This window comes from Podarcis melisellensis (genome assembly GCF_964234715.1).
Source record: "Podarcis melisellensis genome assembly, chromosome: 15".
Classification (NCBI taxonomy): Eukaryota; Metazoa; Chordata; class Lepidosauria; order Squamata; family Lacertidae; genus Podarcis; species Podarcis melisellensis.
The window spans coordinates 30,388,524-30,402,801 of record NC_138532.1 but is presented as its reverse complement, the minus strand read 5'-3'; the positions used below and the strand labels follow the sequence as shown (position 1 = coordinate 30,402,801).

The 14,278-nt window shown below is 47.0% G+C and overlaps 1 protein-coding gene across 2 annotated transcripts; it reads left to right on the top strand.

Annotated features, from left to right (window-relative positions):
* The first annotated feature begins 8,041 nt into the window (after nt 1–8,041).
* Nucleotides 8,042–13,734, top strand: ABHD11 (abhydrolase domain containing 11). Of its 2 annotated transcripts, none has more exons than XM_081889551.1 (6): nt 8,042–8,215; nt 10,143–10,278; nt 11,011–11,184; nt 11,421–11,591; nt 13,039–13,094; nt 13,275–13,734. In XM_081889551.1, the coding sequence occupies exons 1-6, from the start codon at nt 8,097–8,099 to the stop codon at nt 13,417–13,419; spliced, it is 801 nt and encodes a 266-aa protein (XP_081745677.1). In that variant the 5' UTR covers nt 8,042–8,096; the 3' UTR covers nt 13,420–13,734. The 2 variants fall into 2 exon arrangements, with proteins under 2 accessions (XP_081745677.1, XP_081745676.1); XM_081889550.1 differs by having other exon boundaries at nt 8,043–8,215; nt 12,913–13,094.
* Nucleotides 13,735–14,278: the final 544 nt, after the last annotated feature.

Genomic DNA, 14,278 nt, shown 5'->3' with positions numbered 1-14,278 from the left:
CAGGCTGAGAGGCAAGGTCACAAATAGTGAGCTTCATGACTGATTAGGGATTCGAACCCTGGTCTCCCAGCACTCCTAACAGCTACACTGCCACTGACTCTATGCAATGTGATGCAATATTATTATTATATTTTCCCCATTCCATCCCAAATGCTGAATGCAGGTTCTCAAACAAAAGGCTCTCGCAAATGGCAATCTCGACAGTTGAACCAGGACATGAATTGGCAGTATATGCCTGTTCCTTGTTTTCCTGCAGAGGGTGGCTTAAACCTGCTTTGTTTCAGCCGGGAGAAGGAAGAGAAGCAGCCCTTGGCCACCTTTCGCTGGTGTGTTCCCAGACGAGAGTGGGTTGAGCAAGCTTCTGTTTATATCCGCCTGTTCCTTGCGCAGGGAGCATGGTGGATAATGGCTCCCACACCCTCCTCCTTGGATCAGCACACTTGCATGAGGCAATCACTGCAAGGAGAACACTGCGGAGTTGGGGGTGGGGAGAGAGAGGCAGGTGGGGCTGGGAATCCTCAGCAGAAACAGAAGCAGGGCGGAGTGGTTTGGGGAGCGAAATGGCCCAGCCCCTTGTTCACTCACATTTCTTTGGGGTGGGGTGTCCATACATCATCAGTGCCAGGTTTTATTTTGGGGGGAGAGAGAAGTTGAGCAAGGGAGCCTTCATCAGGTTCCCCACCCCCAATCGTAGAATTGTAGAGTTGGAAGGGTCCCCCCAAAGGTCATCCAATCCAACCCCTGCAATGCAGGAATCGCCGCTAAAGAATCATTGGCAGATGGCTGTCCAAGCTCTCCCACGCCCACCCTCTCTCTCTCACACAAAGCTGCACAACTGTCCAGAGGGAATTGATGGAAAGGCAGATGAAAGAGGCAGGAGGAGGAGGATCCGCAAAACTGTGGATCTCCAGACAATGCCAGTGCCCACCCTCAAGGCAGCGGGTCTTGGCATGCACCCAGTTATGCCCACCCCTCACACCGGCCCCCTGGCATCCTTCTGCAACCTTCCCATGATTCCCCAGTGCTGCTTCTGGGGGGCAGCCAATGTCAGCCACTCCTCAGAGGACACACACTGAAATAAATGGACTTAAGGAACTTAGCAGTCAATCAGGTGATGAATTGGTAGGATAGCACCATCCGTATTTTCTCCTTACTGTATGAAGTCTAACTTTCGGGGTTTTTTAGTTAGCCTCATCTCCATTCAGTACAGCCTTCACCAACTCCATGCCCTCCAGATGTTTTGGACTGCAATTCCTATCAGCCCCTGGTTGGCAAAGGCACTTCTTTCCCTTTTTTCTGAGAGGCCTGGTCTTTAGCTGATTCTTTGGTTGCAATTTCTGCATTGCCAGGGGCTGGACTAGAGGACCTTTTTGGCCCCTTCCAGTTCTTCAACTGATTCTATGAAGTGGGCAGTGGTGCTATTGGGCAATTGAACCCCTTCCAGCTCAGCTTACATTTCACCTTCATTATTTTAAAAAAATTATTATGGTAATATTAAAATTAAGTCATTAATCACTTCCTAAACCAGCTTCTCAATGCAATTTGCACATAAGATAATGAAAAACCATTAAACACACACGAAAAGCAAGACTAAAAACCTAAAAAGTGGACATTTGTATTTTTGGTGGGGTTTTTTTTTACTATCACTATTTTATTAGGTCCCAAAACACTTTTCAGGCTTTTTCAAAAACAAATAAAAGAAATAGCAATAACAACATACTGCTTAACCAAAGGCTCTGGAGCACTATAACAGCTAAACACTATATATATATATATATATATATATATATATATATATATATATATGCAGGTTTTGGTGTCCTCGGGTGTCTTCCCGTGTAAAAGTTTTACACGGGAAGACACCCGAGGACACCAAAACCTGCATTCCTGTACCCGTGAAAATCTACGAAAGCATATATATATATATATATATATATATATGAGAAAAAATAAGGCTGGCTTATCACCATTTTAGCACCTGTTTCCCCGGCCTAATTAATATCCCTTCCAATCCAAAGCAAACATTTAACACCATGTTGTTGACATTTAACAGGCAATAAAGGACGATCACTCTTAAATCAATAAGCACTTTGTGACAAATAAGTAACGGGATTTAAGTGCTTTTTGGAAAAAACAATACTCAGATTTCCCACCCACTTTACAAATATCCACTCTGGTGAATTGGATCCTCCCTCATCCATCTCATCCATTTCTAAATGTGCAGCACTTCTTACAAAGGAGGACATTCTTGCAAATCCGAGTCTTCATGCTCGACAAGGAGTATGCAGTCGCCCGACTGATTGGGCAGAAAGCTATTTGCAATCCTGCTTGCAATTCAGAGCGGAGGAGCCAGAAGCTTACTAGCACTAGGAGTTGCCTGTCTGGGAAGCAGCTTAGGACGCCAGCAATCATAGAATTGTAGAGTTGGAAGGGACCCAAAGGGTCATAAAGCCCAACCCCCTGCAATGCAAGAATCACAGCTAAAGAGGGAATTCGTAGTTTGCAGAGGTCGGTTTGCTCTTTTCTGCTCCAGTCTCAAACATCCAGAGGAGCGAACTGCACTCTGCCCTTCACGACACCGTGTTTGCTCTCAAAGCAGGCAGGGCACAGCGTGTTCCCAAAGACCTCACCCTCATCATAAAAGATCCAGTCCCTGGCTAAGCCCATTTAATGCCAATCAAAAGCTAGTAAAATGCTGCAAGCTTGACTGGGAGGACTCCAGCTCGGGTTGGAAGACGTGCTTTTCAGTTACTCACGGCAGATCTGTACATCCATAAAGCACGTCCTACACCTGTTTCGCCCAAAGAATCCTGGGAACTGTAGTTTGTTAAAGGCACTGGGAATTGTAGCGCTGTGGGGTGTTAACTACTGTTCACAGTATGGGGGGGGAGTCTTGTGCTTTAAAGGAGAATTTGATGGGCTTTCAATATATAGTGTGGGTCAGTTGTTCAGGGCAGAAGGTGGCCAAAATGTCTGAAAAAAATTTTTCCTGAGAATTTCTCTTAAAGTCAAGCCCTTCCCTGGAGACTATTGGGTGACTTCAACTTCTCAGTCCTCTGGACAGAGTGGATCCAACTCACTCTGTGTGTGTGTGTGTGTGTGTGTGTGTGTGTGTAAGCAAAATTGATGTAGAGTCTAGTGGTGCCCAAAAGACAAACGATTTTTATGAAGGCATGAGCTTTTGTGCGTAGAATCTGTAACACGGCTCCCCCCCCCCCAAAAAATATTGTTGAATGTACCCCCCCCATCACACACTTTTTATTCTTCTCTTTCTTAGCCTGTCACTTTCTTCAAAGGTAGCACGGTTCAGCATTCCTCAGAATGATTTTCTGAAAAATGTGCTGATCACCTTTTTCCCTTGGAGGCAGGATATTCAGTGTGAAATGCACACACACACACACACACACACACACACACACACACACAGTGTTCCACCACCCATAAACAGGGCAGAGAATCTGGGCAGGCCATTTTCGCCTAGCCGGGTTGCACTCTGCACATACTCAGCAAACCACTGTTACTGCACACTTTTGTTAAGAGTCCTCCCCAGCAATCACTCTTCGTCCCGTGTGTTGCCTTTAAAATACAACAAGCACTCAGCTATCCTGCTCCAGTCTCTGCTTAGGAGCGCATGGGTGGTGCAGGAGTTGTGGCTTTGGCCAAAAGAGCAAAGGCATCTGTAGGGTGGGGGCTGCCATGCACCCTAATAAACGCTCCGTAGCAGGCTAACGGCGGAGGACACAAGGACTGCTCTGTGCAACTGAGTGCAGAACAAAGAATGGGTTTGTGCGACCGTCACACCCCAAAGCACATGACCGATACCTGTGATACTGAGACAGGTGCAAGATACTTGGCCCATTGCCAGCCTCTCTGTGCATGCCGCTTCAGTTTAACCCTTTCCTGGGCCCAGCAAGTCCTTCTAGGAAGAGCTGGGTGGTGCTGGCTGAGGGTTAGGCGATAGTGCAGGCTACAATGCGAGGAGGAGAAAGACATCCAGCCCCCATTCTGCCCCGCCTCACCGGATAAATACGGCACTGCCTTCTTTCCATAACCCAAAACACAACATGCTGTGGCTTACCCTGCCAGGTTGTTAATAAGAACAGAAGAAGAGCCCTGCTGGCCCATCAAGTCTAGCATCCACCAGATGCCTCATCTGGATCCGAGCATAAGAACACTCTCCCACGGTGGTTTCCAGCAACTGGTATTCAGAAGCACACAATGAAGGTGGAACATAGCCATTGTGGTTATTCTCTGTGCCGTGGATGATTTCCCTGGTTTTGCAGTGAGTCAGATAGAAAGGGGGGGGGAGAACCGGGGGGGGGAGTATTTAGCCAGTTACCGCCAGCACACCTTGTCACTGGTTATGCAGTTCTCTTGTGCATAAAGTTGTCAGTGTGATGCAATGCCCACAAGCTGTATCTCAGCTTGACCCACCTCCCACTGTTGTAAAGCTGGGGTGTGGTGGTGGGGAGGATATGTATGGTCCCTGAGCTCCTTGGATGAAACATGGGATAAATATGTAAGAAATTACATGTGGCAGACATTACACAATGGTTTGGGACAGGTACTCGGTGCATGCTCAGAGGCAAACTCATTGCTCTTCACATGCCACAATGTTTCTCATAGATGAGTCTTGGCAGAAATTAAGCCCTGGGAAGGGGAATGGCAGAGTTTTGCTCTGAGTTCGTAGTTGGATGGAACCAAATGGCAGTTCAACCAGTCCACTACTGCTCCACCCAATCCAAAGGCAAGACACTCATAACCAGCCCACACAGATCCATGTGGTCCCAACCACCAGAGTGTACAAGAAGTTGTTGCACCACAACATAGCTCCAGGTGACTTAAGGAAGCGAGCCAAGCAATGTTGTGAATGGGAAGATAAAAACATCCCTGACGGTTCAGGCCACAGAGGTCTCTCTGGTCCAGCAGTAGCCAAATACCTCCAGGGAGCTCAAAAGCAATGAAAACGCCCATTGATTGCTCCTGTCATCTGCCCTGATGCTTTTGCACATGCAGGCTGCATTTTGCTTTTCCATCAGCTTCGGCTCATGGCCGAGCTGCGCCCCTATCTGGACAGGGATAGCCTAACTTCCATCATGCATCCTCTGGCAATTTATAGGTTAGATTACTACAATGTGTTATATGTGGGGCTGCCTCTGAATATGGTTTGGAAACTTCAGCTGGTGCCACATTCAGCAGACAGGTTGCTCTCCAGGGTAAAAGGGTTTGAGCATATAATACTTTCCAAGCCCAATTCAAAGTGAAGGTTTTGACCAATGAAACCTTAAAACGGTTCAGGACAGCAGTATGTCAAGGTCTGCCTTTCCCCCTAAGGACCAACCCGGACCCTGTGATCATCATCTGAGGCCCTTTGTGTGCCTCCTTTTTTGGCAACACGACACGGGGCCTTTTTTGCTTGGGTCTTTTTAACAGGAACACAGGAAGCTGCCTCATACTGAGTCAGGCCATTGGTTCATTTAGCTCAGCATTACCTACACACTGACTGGCAGCAGCTTTCCGGGATTTGAGGCAGGGAGTGTTTCCCAGACCTAGCAAGCGATGCTGTTGAGGACTGAACTCGCGACCTTCTGCATGTAAAGCAGATGCTCTACCGGTAAGCTACAATATCACTGTCATCAATTTAGCTTGGTATTGTCTACACTGGCTGGCAGCAGCTCTTTAGGGTTTCAGACAAGGGCACATTCCCAGTACTGCTTGGAGATGCTGGGGACTAAACCTCCTTCTGCATCCAAAGCAGATGCTCTACCACTCTGGTAGCACTCTGACTTCCCTCCCTGAGAAGCCAAAGCTGGTCTCTCTTTCCACAAGTGTGGCCGTGTTGACACTTCTTCTGAGCTTACAGGAGGTTCAAGACAGGAAGCACTTTCTGTTCTACTTTTTTTCTTTTTCTTTTTAAAATGTTTTTATCAGCAATTTCAACATAACAAAATATCAAAACATATCATATTCATTATTCCCCTTTTTCCCCACCTCCCCATCAAACCCCCCTCCCCCCAGAGACTTCCCTCAGCTCCTCTCTCTGATTTCTCAACATATATTATTCTCTGCATATTATAAAATTGTATATATCCTTATATTATCTGTCTACCATATTATCAACCAATAAATTTGTGTATGTTTATTCAAAGCCTTCCAAGGAGTCCAATTCATTTTGTTGTCTTTTTGAATAATTTGTAAAAAGTTCCCATTCTTCTTTGAAGTCACAGTTGTCCTTATCTCGCAATGTATATGTCAGTTTAGCCAGTTCTGCATAGTTCACCAATTTCTCTTGCCACTGTTCTTTTGTTGGGGTTTCTTCATTCTTCCATCCTTGTGCTATCAAGACTCTTGCCGCAGTTGTTGCATACACAAATAAATTCTTTGTTTTCCTTGGCAGGTCTTGTCCTACAATCCCTAACAAAAATGCTTCTGGTTTTTTTTTTTACAAATGTCATTTTAAGTGTTCTACTTTTTTCTGATTTGGCTACCATCTACAAAATAAAACAAAACAGAGAAAAGCTGAGTGGTGGCACGTCATCTTGCTTGGAAATTGCTTCATTCCATCAGACAGTTTTGGGAAATGATTTACAATGAGCTTAAGAAAATGTTCAAATGCTCTTTCCCTAAAAAGCCTGAAGCCTTCCTGCTAGGAATTATGGGTAACGAAATTCCAAAAGAGTTCAGGAAAGTCTTTATGTATGTTCCAGTTGCTGCCAGAATTTTAATTGCAAAAGGCTGGAAGGGAGAGGATATCCCATCTAAATCAGACTGGCAACATAAATTAAGAGAGTACGCTGAACTGGCAAGACTATCAGCAAGGTTACGAGACGTTACAGATGAAAAAATTATCAGAGAGTAGGACACCTATAGAGTTTATGTAAAAGAACATTGTCAAAATATCAATCCGTTGGCAGGTTTTGATTGAACTTCTGTGTGTAAATAGGATAATTTTATAAAATTTAAAGTAAGTTGAACAACATGGTGAAAATAAAATTAAGTGCGTATTCAAGGAATCTAATTTGGGAACATAATGGGAAGATTGGAGGTCATATCAAATTTAATTACAAAATCATGTACAAAGCAAGTACCAGTTAAGGAATGAATGACTGTTTATTTTTTATTTAGTCTTTAACATCTATTGATCATTTTTGTTATACAGTTTACAATCAATAAAGCATTTGAAACCTTTTTTTTTTAAAAGGAAAATGCTTCATTCTACACAAACCCACTCTCTACACACCCAGATCTGTGGGCTGCTGCTTCTCAGTACTGTTTGAACAGCACTTTGTACATGCTTGGTTGCACTGCTTGTCATAACATCCTAGGTTTGGTCCTGTATGTGGAGGAAAAGTGGAGACTGAAAGCGAGAGACTGAAAGAGGGGTAATAGGATGGCAAAGACCCTGGTATCCTGATATTTTCCTACACTCCTGCAAATCCTCTGGAGAGCTCTTTTCTTCTTTCCTTTGGAAAGGAAGAGCGTGAACTGCTTTAAATATGAAATTTCCTTGCCTTTTCATTCACTACATGTGTGTGTGTAGATGTATGTATATATATTAGGACCCACCCTATTTTTGTAATTTTGTTTTAAGCTGTTTTTAATATTGTGCAATATTGTGTTTTAATATTAATGTGTTTTAATTGTTGGAACTTGTCTTGGGGTTGGAGTCTTAGGGTAAAACAACAACAACGACAACAACACATATATATCATGTGCTCTGCAAGCTTTTGAATTGTGCAGCACTTTTCATGCATGTATGTATAGATAAATGCCAGCTTCTGAATGACGCAGCATTCTTCTATTTTAAATAGAGGAGGAGCGCTGCTCGATTCTGAAAGCTGCAGATCACTCAGTCGCCAAACTGTATTAGACGCCCTCTCGCTGCTCTCTGGCTCCCCCTGGCGGCGCATGCCTGCATCCCTTCTCGAAGCGACACTAGGGAGCGGAGCCTCCACACAAAGCTAGAAGAGGTGGGACTGCTGCCTGCCACTCTTCCGTGTAACCGTGGCAACAGACGGAAGTGATTCTGTGGCCCCGCCCCCTCCGCTTATTCGCCGCTCCCCTGTCTCCTTGGTGACCGCTAAACCCGCCCAAGGATGCTCCGCGCTCTCTCCTTCCCGAGTTTCCCGCCCCGCTGGTCCCGGCTCCATTCTTTTCGCCGCCGTCGCACAGGCCCGGCCCGGGAAAGGAAGGGCCTCGCCAGCCACGCCGTGACGTAAGCGCTCCGGGAGGGGGAGGTGAAGGCTGAAGGACGCGGCGAGGGGGGAGAGAGCGGCTTTACGTTTCCCGAAATCCTCCGCGGGGGGCCTAGCCGCTGCTCGAAGCCTGCATTTACCCGGATGTTAGGACCATAGAGTTGAAAAGCCTAGGTAGGCCTGCGTGTTTCTCGTTGGCGCTCAGCTGTGGGCATGTAGGTTCCCGGATGGAGCCACCATTAGAGATGTGTGCGCTCCATTTCTGGATAGTCTCTATACAAGGAGCTGAAAGACATCGCCCCCTTTTGGGCCGATGGAAGCAAGACATCCATTTTTCGTGCTTGAGCGCGAACACACTCAAGATACAGATAGGTAGCCGTGTTGGTCTGCCATAGTCAAAACAAAAAAAATTTCTTCCAGTAGCACCTTAAAGACCAACTAAGTTAGTTCTTGGTATGAGCTTTCGTGTGCATGCACACTTCTTCAGATACACTGAAACAGAAGTTTCCAGACCCTTCTATATAGTGAGAAGGTGGGGAGGGGTATTACTCAGAAGGGTGGTGGGAATGGGTGATTGGCAGATAGCTGTGATGAGCCTGTTGACGACTCTTAACGACTGCAATAGGTCTTACAGGAAAAAGCAAGGGGTGAGAAGGTGAAAAATGGCTTTGTCATGTATAATGAGATAAGAATCCAAGGTCTTTGTTCAGACCAGGTGTCTCCATGGTTTTAAGTTTGGTGATAAGTTGCAATTCAGCAGCTTCTCTTTCCAGTCTATTTCTGAAATTCCTTTGTAGTAAAACAGCTACTTTGAGATCTTGTATAGAATGTCCTGGGAGATTGAAGTGTTCTCCTACTGGTTTCTCTGTCTTGTGATTCTTGATGTCCGATTTATGTCCGTTTATTCTTTGGCGTAAGGTCTGGCCTGTTTGTCCAATATAGAGAGCTGACTTCTGTTTCGGTGTATCTGAAGAAGTGTGCATGCACACGAAAGCTCATACCAAGAACTAACTTAGTTGGTCTTTAAGGTGCTACTGGAAGGATTTTTTTTTGTTTACACTCAAGATAGGTATTAAAGGCTTAGGACAGGCATCCCCAAACTCGGCCCTCCAGATGTTTTGGAACTACAACTCCCATCATCCCTAGCAACCCTACCAGTGGTCAGGGATGATAGGAAATGTAGTCCCAAAACATCTGCAGGGCTGAGTTTGGGGATGCCTGGCTTAGGAAATGGTGTGTAGCATAGAGAAAGCGGGTGCAGGAGAGAGATCCCCACTTTGCTTAAAATTTGCTTAATAACTTCTCCACGCTGCCTCCCATGGCAGCGAGTTCCATAGGTCATATGTGCTGCGTGAATAAGTCCTGTATTTTCTTCCCTGAATCTTCCAGCGTTTTGCTTCATTGGATGTCCACGAGTTCTATTGTAATGAGAGAGGGAGAAAAACGTTTTAACCACTTCCTCTATGCCATGCATAACTGTATAAATTTCTATCATGCCACCTCTTACTCACATTTTCTCCAAAATAATAAGTCCCAAATGCTGCAACCTTTTCTCATAGGGGAGTCGCTTCACCCCTTTGATAATTTTGGTTGCCCTTTTCTGAACCAGAAGACGTCAGAATAACCTGCCACAATTTAGACAAATTTAAAACATGATTGAGGAGCATCTGTGGCTCTCTTCCAGCTGTTGCTGGGCGGCAGCGCCCAGCAGCCCTGGCAGCCAGCATGGCCAGTGGTCAGGCTTCATGAAAGGTGGGGTCCAGCAACATCTGAAGTCTAGGATGACTAAATTTGCTCTGATCTAAGCAGAGCTTAGTGTGGTGGTATTTTTCAGCCTACAGCTGTTTGCTGACACTTGTGGCAAAGTCCAGACATCCCTTTCTTGGAAGGAAGGCCTTGAGGCTTTTTCCTTCACATGATCTCTCTCTCTCTCACCTCTGTTTGTAGCCCGGTGCCTGTGTCGTACGCAGTGTTTGATGGACCCTCTCCCGAGCCCCCGCTCGTTTTCCTACATGGGCTGTTTGGAAGCAAGACTAACTTTGCCTCCCTGGCCAAGAAACTGGTGCTCCAAACTGGCCGCAAGGTGAGTGAGAATTGGTTTTGGGCTATATTGGGGAGGTGATTGCTGCTTGTTTGCATGCAGAAGGCCCTAGTTTCAACCCCTGGCATCTCCAGGTAGGGCTGAGAAGGACTCCTGCCTGAAACCCTGGAGACAGTGTTAGAAACAGCTATATAAGCTAGGTGCCAAATGGCACCTTAAACCTAAGTTATGGTCTGCACAACAGACTAGGGGGTTGGACTAAATGACTCTTGTGGTCCCTTCCAAAACTACAATTCTACAGTTCTATGATCCCAACTGCATTGCTTGACTATAGCTTGCTCTTACAACAATTCACTTGTTCTGGTATACAAGAAGGAGAAACACACACCATGGAAATGGTATTAGCTATGAACTAAGGCAGAGATTTTTAAACTGTGACCGCAAACCTGGCACCCAGAAATCTCCATGTAGTCGCGTTTGGACCCATGCCACTAGCAAAACATGCCTGGGGGATTTTGAACACTGCTTGGAGAACTGCTGCCAGTTGATGTAGAATAATACTGAGCTAGAGGGACCATTGCCCTCACTTAGTAGCATCTTTTTGCCACCGGGCCAGGCCTGGTTGGGGGTCATTTTTATGTAGCCGGGTAGAAATCCTGGGTGCTCAGGATGAAGCTGTGGGGCCCCTCAAGATTTCATATTGCATCATCCAGAGCCTATGCAAAGCCAACCTTGTGCCAATCCACTGCTGTCCCTCTTCTCCTGCCCAGTTAGGTGCTGACGGTGGACGCCCGTAACCACGGCGACAGCCCCCACATCCCACTCATGACGTATGAAGCCATGAGTGCCGACATCCACCTCCTCCTCTGCCAGCTGAACCTCAGCAGGTGTGTCTTGATCGGGCACAGCATGGGCGGCAAGACAGCCATGGTGATGGCGCTGCAGTGGGTAGGTAAAGAGTCTCTTGGTGGCCCTTCCTGTGTTCTGTTGCCGGATTCCTGCCGTGGGAGTGGGGCAGACAGTGGCTTAAGGAGCAAGCGCATCTCCTGGGCTAACTGGGAACTGGTGGTGGGGACCGGTAGCTCAGAGATGCGGAAGGTGTGGTCCACAGGTATCCCTGCTTGTACCTGCACCTGATGCTTTTTCTAACCCCTTGGCTCCTTTGTCTTTCCTCTGCACCCCAGCCAGAGTTGGTGGAGCGCCTGGTGTGTGTCGACATCAGTCCTAGCGAGACGACAGCCATTTCAGGCTTTCAGAACTTCATTGCTGCCATGAAGGCGGTGGACATCCCCCGAGGCATCCCTCGTTCCACCGCACGCCGGCTGGCAGAAGAGCAACTGCGCCCAGCCATTCAGGTAATGCCCTATCACCACCACTTCGGAGGTCCAACATCACATGGGCCAGACCCCAAGCCTCGTCGTTCTTGGACAGGGAAAGGGAGAAAGCAAGGGCCACCAACCTAGATGGCTTTAAAAGAGGTTTGGACAAATTCATGGAGGAGAGGCGTATCAGTAGCTTCTAGCCACGATGGCTGTGCTCTGCCTCCACAGTTGGAACAGGGTGGGGTGGCCTTTATGCGATTCTTTGGGGGCTTCGGTTTAATTTTGGTGGTGCATCATTTTTTCAATTACATTTTTATATTTTGTTGTTAGACCTTATTATAAATTACAAGGTGGGTGTTTAGCTTTATTTAACTTTTCTTAACAAGAAGTTTTCATTAACTTACTGATTATTTACATTTTGTTAAATTTCCTAACCCGTTAATGAGTCTGCTCTGAGCAAGGCTTAGTTGGGCACAGCTCTAGCTAACTGCATTATATGAACCGTAACTTGAAAGAAAGGGACGTGGGTGGTGCTGTGGTCTAAACCACAGAGCCTAGGGCTTGCTGATCGGAAGGTTGGCAGCTTGAATCCCCGCGATGCTGTGAGCTCCCATTGTTCGGTCCCAGCTCCTGCCCACCTAGCAGTTCAAAAGCACATCAAGTGCAAGTAGATAAATAGGTACCACTCCAGCAGGAAAATAAACGGTGTTTCCGTGTGCTGCTCTGGTTTGCCAGAAGTGGCTTAGTCATGCTGGCCACATGACCCAGAAGCTGTCTGTGGACAAACATAGGGTCCCTCGGCCTATAGAGCGAGATGAGCGTGCAACCCGAGAGTCATCCGCGACTGGACCTAACGGTCAGAGGTACCTTTACCTTTAACTTGAAAGATAGTGCGCTTGAGCTTGCTTTCCCCTCCTCCCTCCCCTTCCTTTATCCTTATGTGCTGTGTCTTTTTTCACTTATGAGCCTAGGGACAAGAACTGTCTTAGTAATATATTTTGTTAGTAGCTCTGAGAGTTCTTTTTAACAGAACACCATAGATAAAAAATAGTTCAGTGATGTCTACAGTGATGGACAGCAACGCTCCAGGGTTTCAGGCAGGAACATACCCAGTCCTACTGGTAGATGCTGGGGATTGAACTAGGGCCCTTCTGTGTGCAAGGCAGTCACTCTACCACTGAGCTACGGCCATTCCTCTGGCATACCTAGGGGGTTGGGGCAGGGGTTTCTGGGGCACAGTCAAATGGGGACTTGCAAATCCCAACCCCAGATTCCATGCTTACAAGGTAAGCACACAGTGCCTGTTGCTGGATCCTGTGTTCCCCCACGAGTCCCTTCCATCTTCTTTGCTCAGGAGCCGACTATCCGCCAGTTTCTGCTCACCAACCTGGTGTACGCCGAGGACCGGTTTGTGTGGCGCGTGAACCTGGACGCTATTTCCCAGCACCTGGGCGAACTGATGGGCTTCCCTCATTTCCAGGTGGACTACCCAGGGCTTACTCTCTTCCTCGGGGGCTCCAAGTCTGGCTATATCAGGTGAGCTCTCGCCAGCAGAGGGGTCTGCACCATCTCCTGTGCAAACCCTTTGGAGAGTCAAAGGGTCCCTGCCGTGTCTCCTTCTCAGTGTAACATGAAGCAAAATCTGGTACCCAAACTGGCTTGTTTCCTTTTCCCATCCCTCTGGCTGAGCTTTGCCTTCCCTCTCCTTCTCTGCAGCTCTGATGACTACCCTGAGATCGACCGGCTTTTCCCGGAGGCAGAGATTCAGTACGTCCCTGACGCTGGACACTGGGTTCACGCGGATCAGCCCCAAGAATTCATTGCTGCCATTTGCAACTTCCTTCGCTTTCTTCCACTGTAGTTTCCAGCTGGCCTCCCAGAACAGGAAAGACAAGCAGGTCCCTCTCCTGACACTAGTCAGGATACCCCTCCTTCTTTTTTGCCAACTTTACTCCTGTGAACGGCTCCCGTTCTCCAGAACTGGCTTCCCCAACTCAAGACTGGCATGTGCTCTTTGTTAAGAGCCCTCCTGCCGCCTCCCCCAGGAGGCCTGCATAGCTGCTGTGTGGAAATCCTACGAATATGACCCCACTGGTGGCTGGGATGCCACTTAACTCCATGGGGCTCCTTCATTGTACAGTATTTAATATTAAATAAAATGGCATTTCATTTTAAATGGGTGATCTTTGACCCTCCAGAGAGCCAGGAAAGAAACAGCCAACAAGGCATCTGATCCAGAGAGAAGTGGGAGCCCTGGTGAGTGCTAGTGTAGGGCAATAATATTGGTTTATTGTCCCAAGCCAGTTTGAGGTTTATATTGTGATAACAGTTTTGTAATGTCTGACCTGGCAATATATGGCAAACCGTGTGTGTGTGTGTACTATGCAAAAATCACAATGTAGGGAAAAAACCATGAAGCCAGACAACGCCTCTACATAGCTACATCCTTATTTCAGACATTGTGATATATTGGTATGTTGCTTTTTCCTTGCTTTAATGTGTCCTTGGTGATGCCTGTTGTTTGCTTGGATGGAGGAGGGAAAGGGGTCTGAGTGTGTAGAAGCCTCTTGACTTCTGCATGGCTGGAATGCATCCTGTTCTACAAAGGTAGACTCCACACCTATTGTTCCACCCGGTACTGGCATGCGCTGTGCCCCCTGCCAGATGGTTGCCCACAAAAGAATGTGGCCCCCATCAAGATGAACGAGCTTGTAATAGAA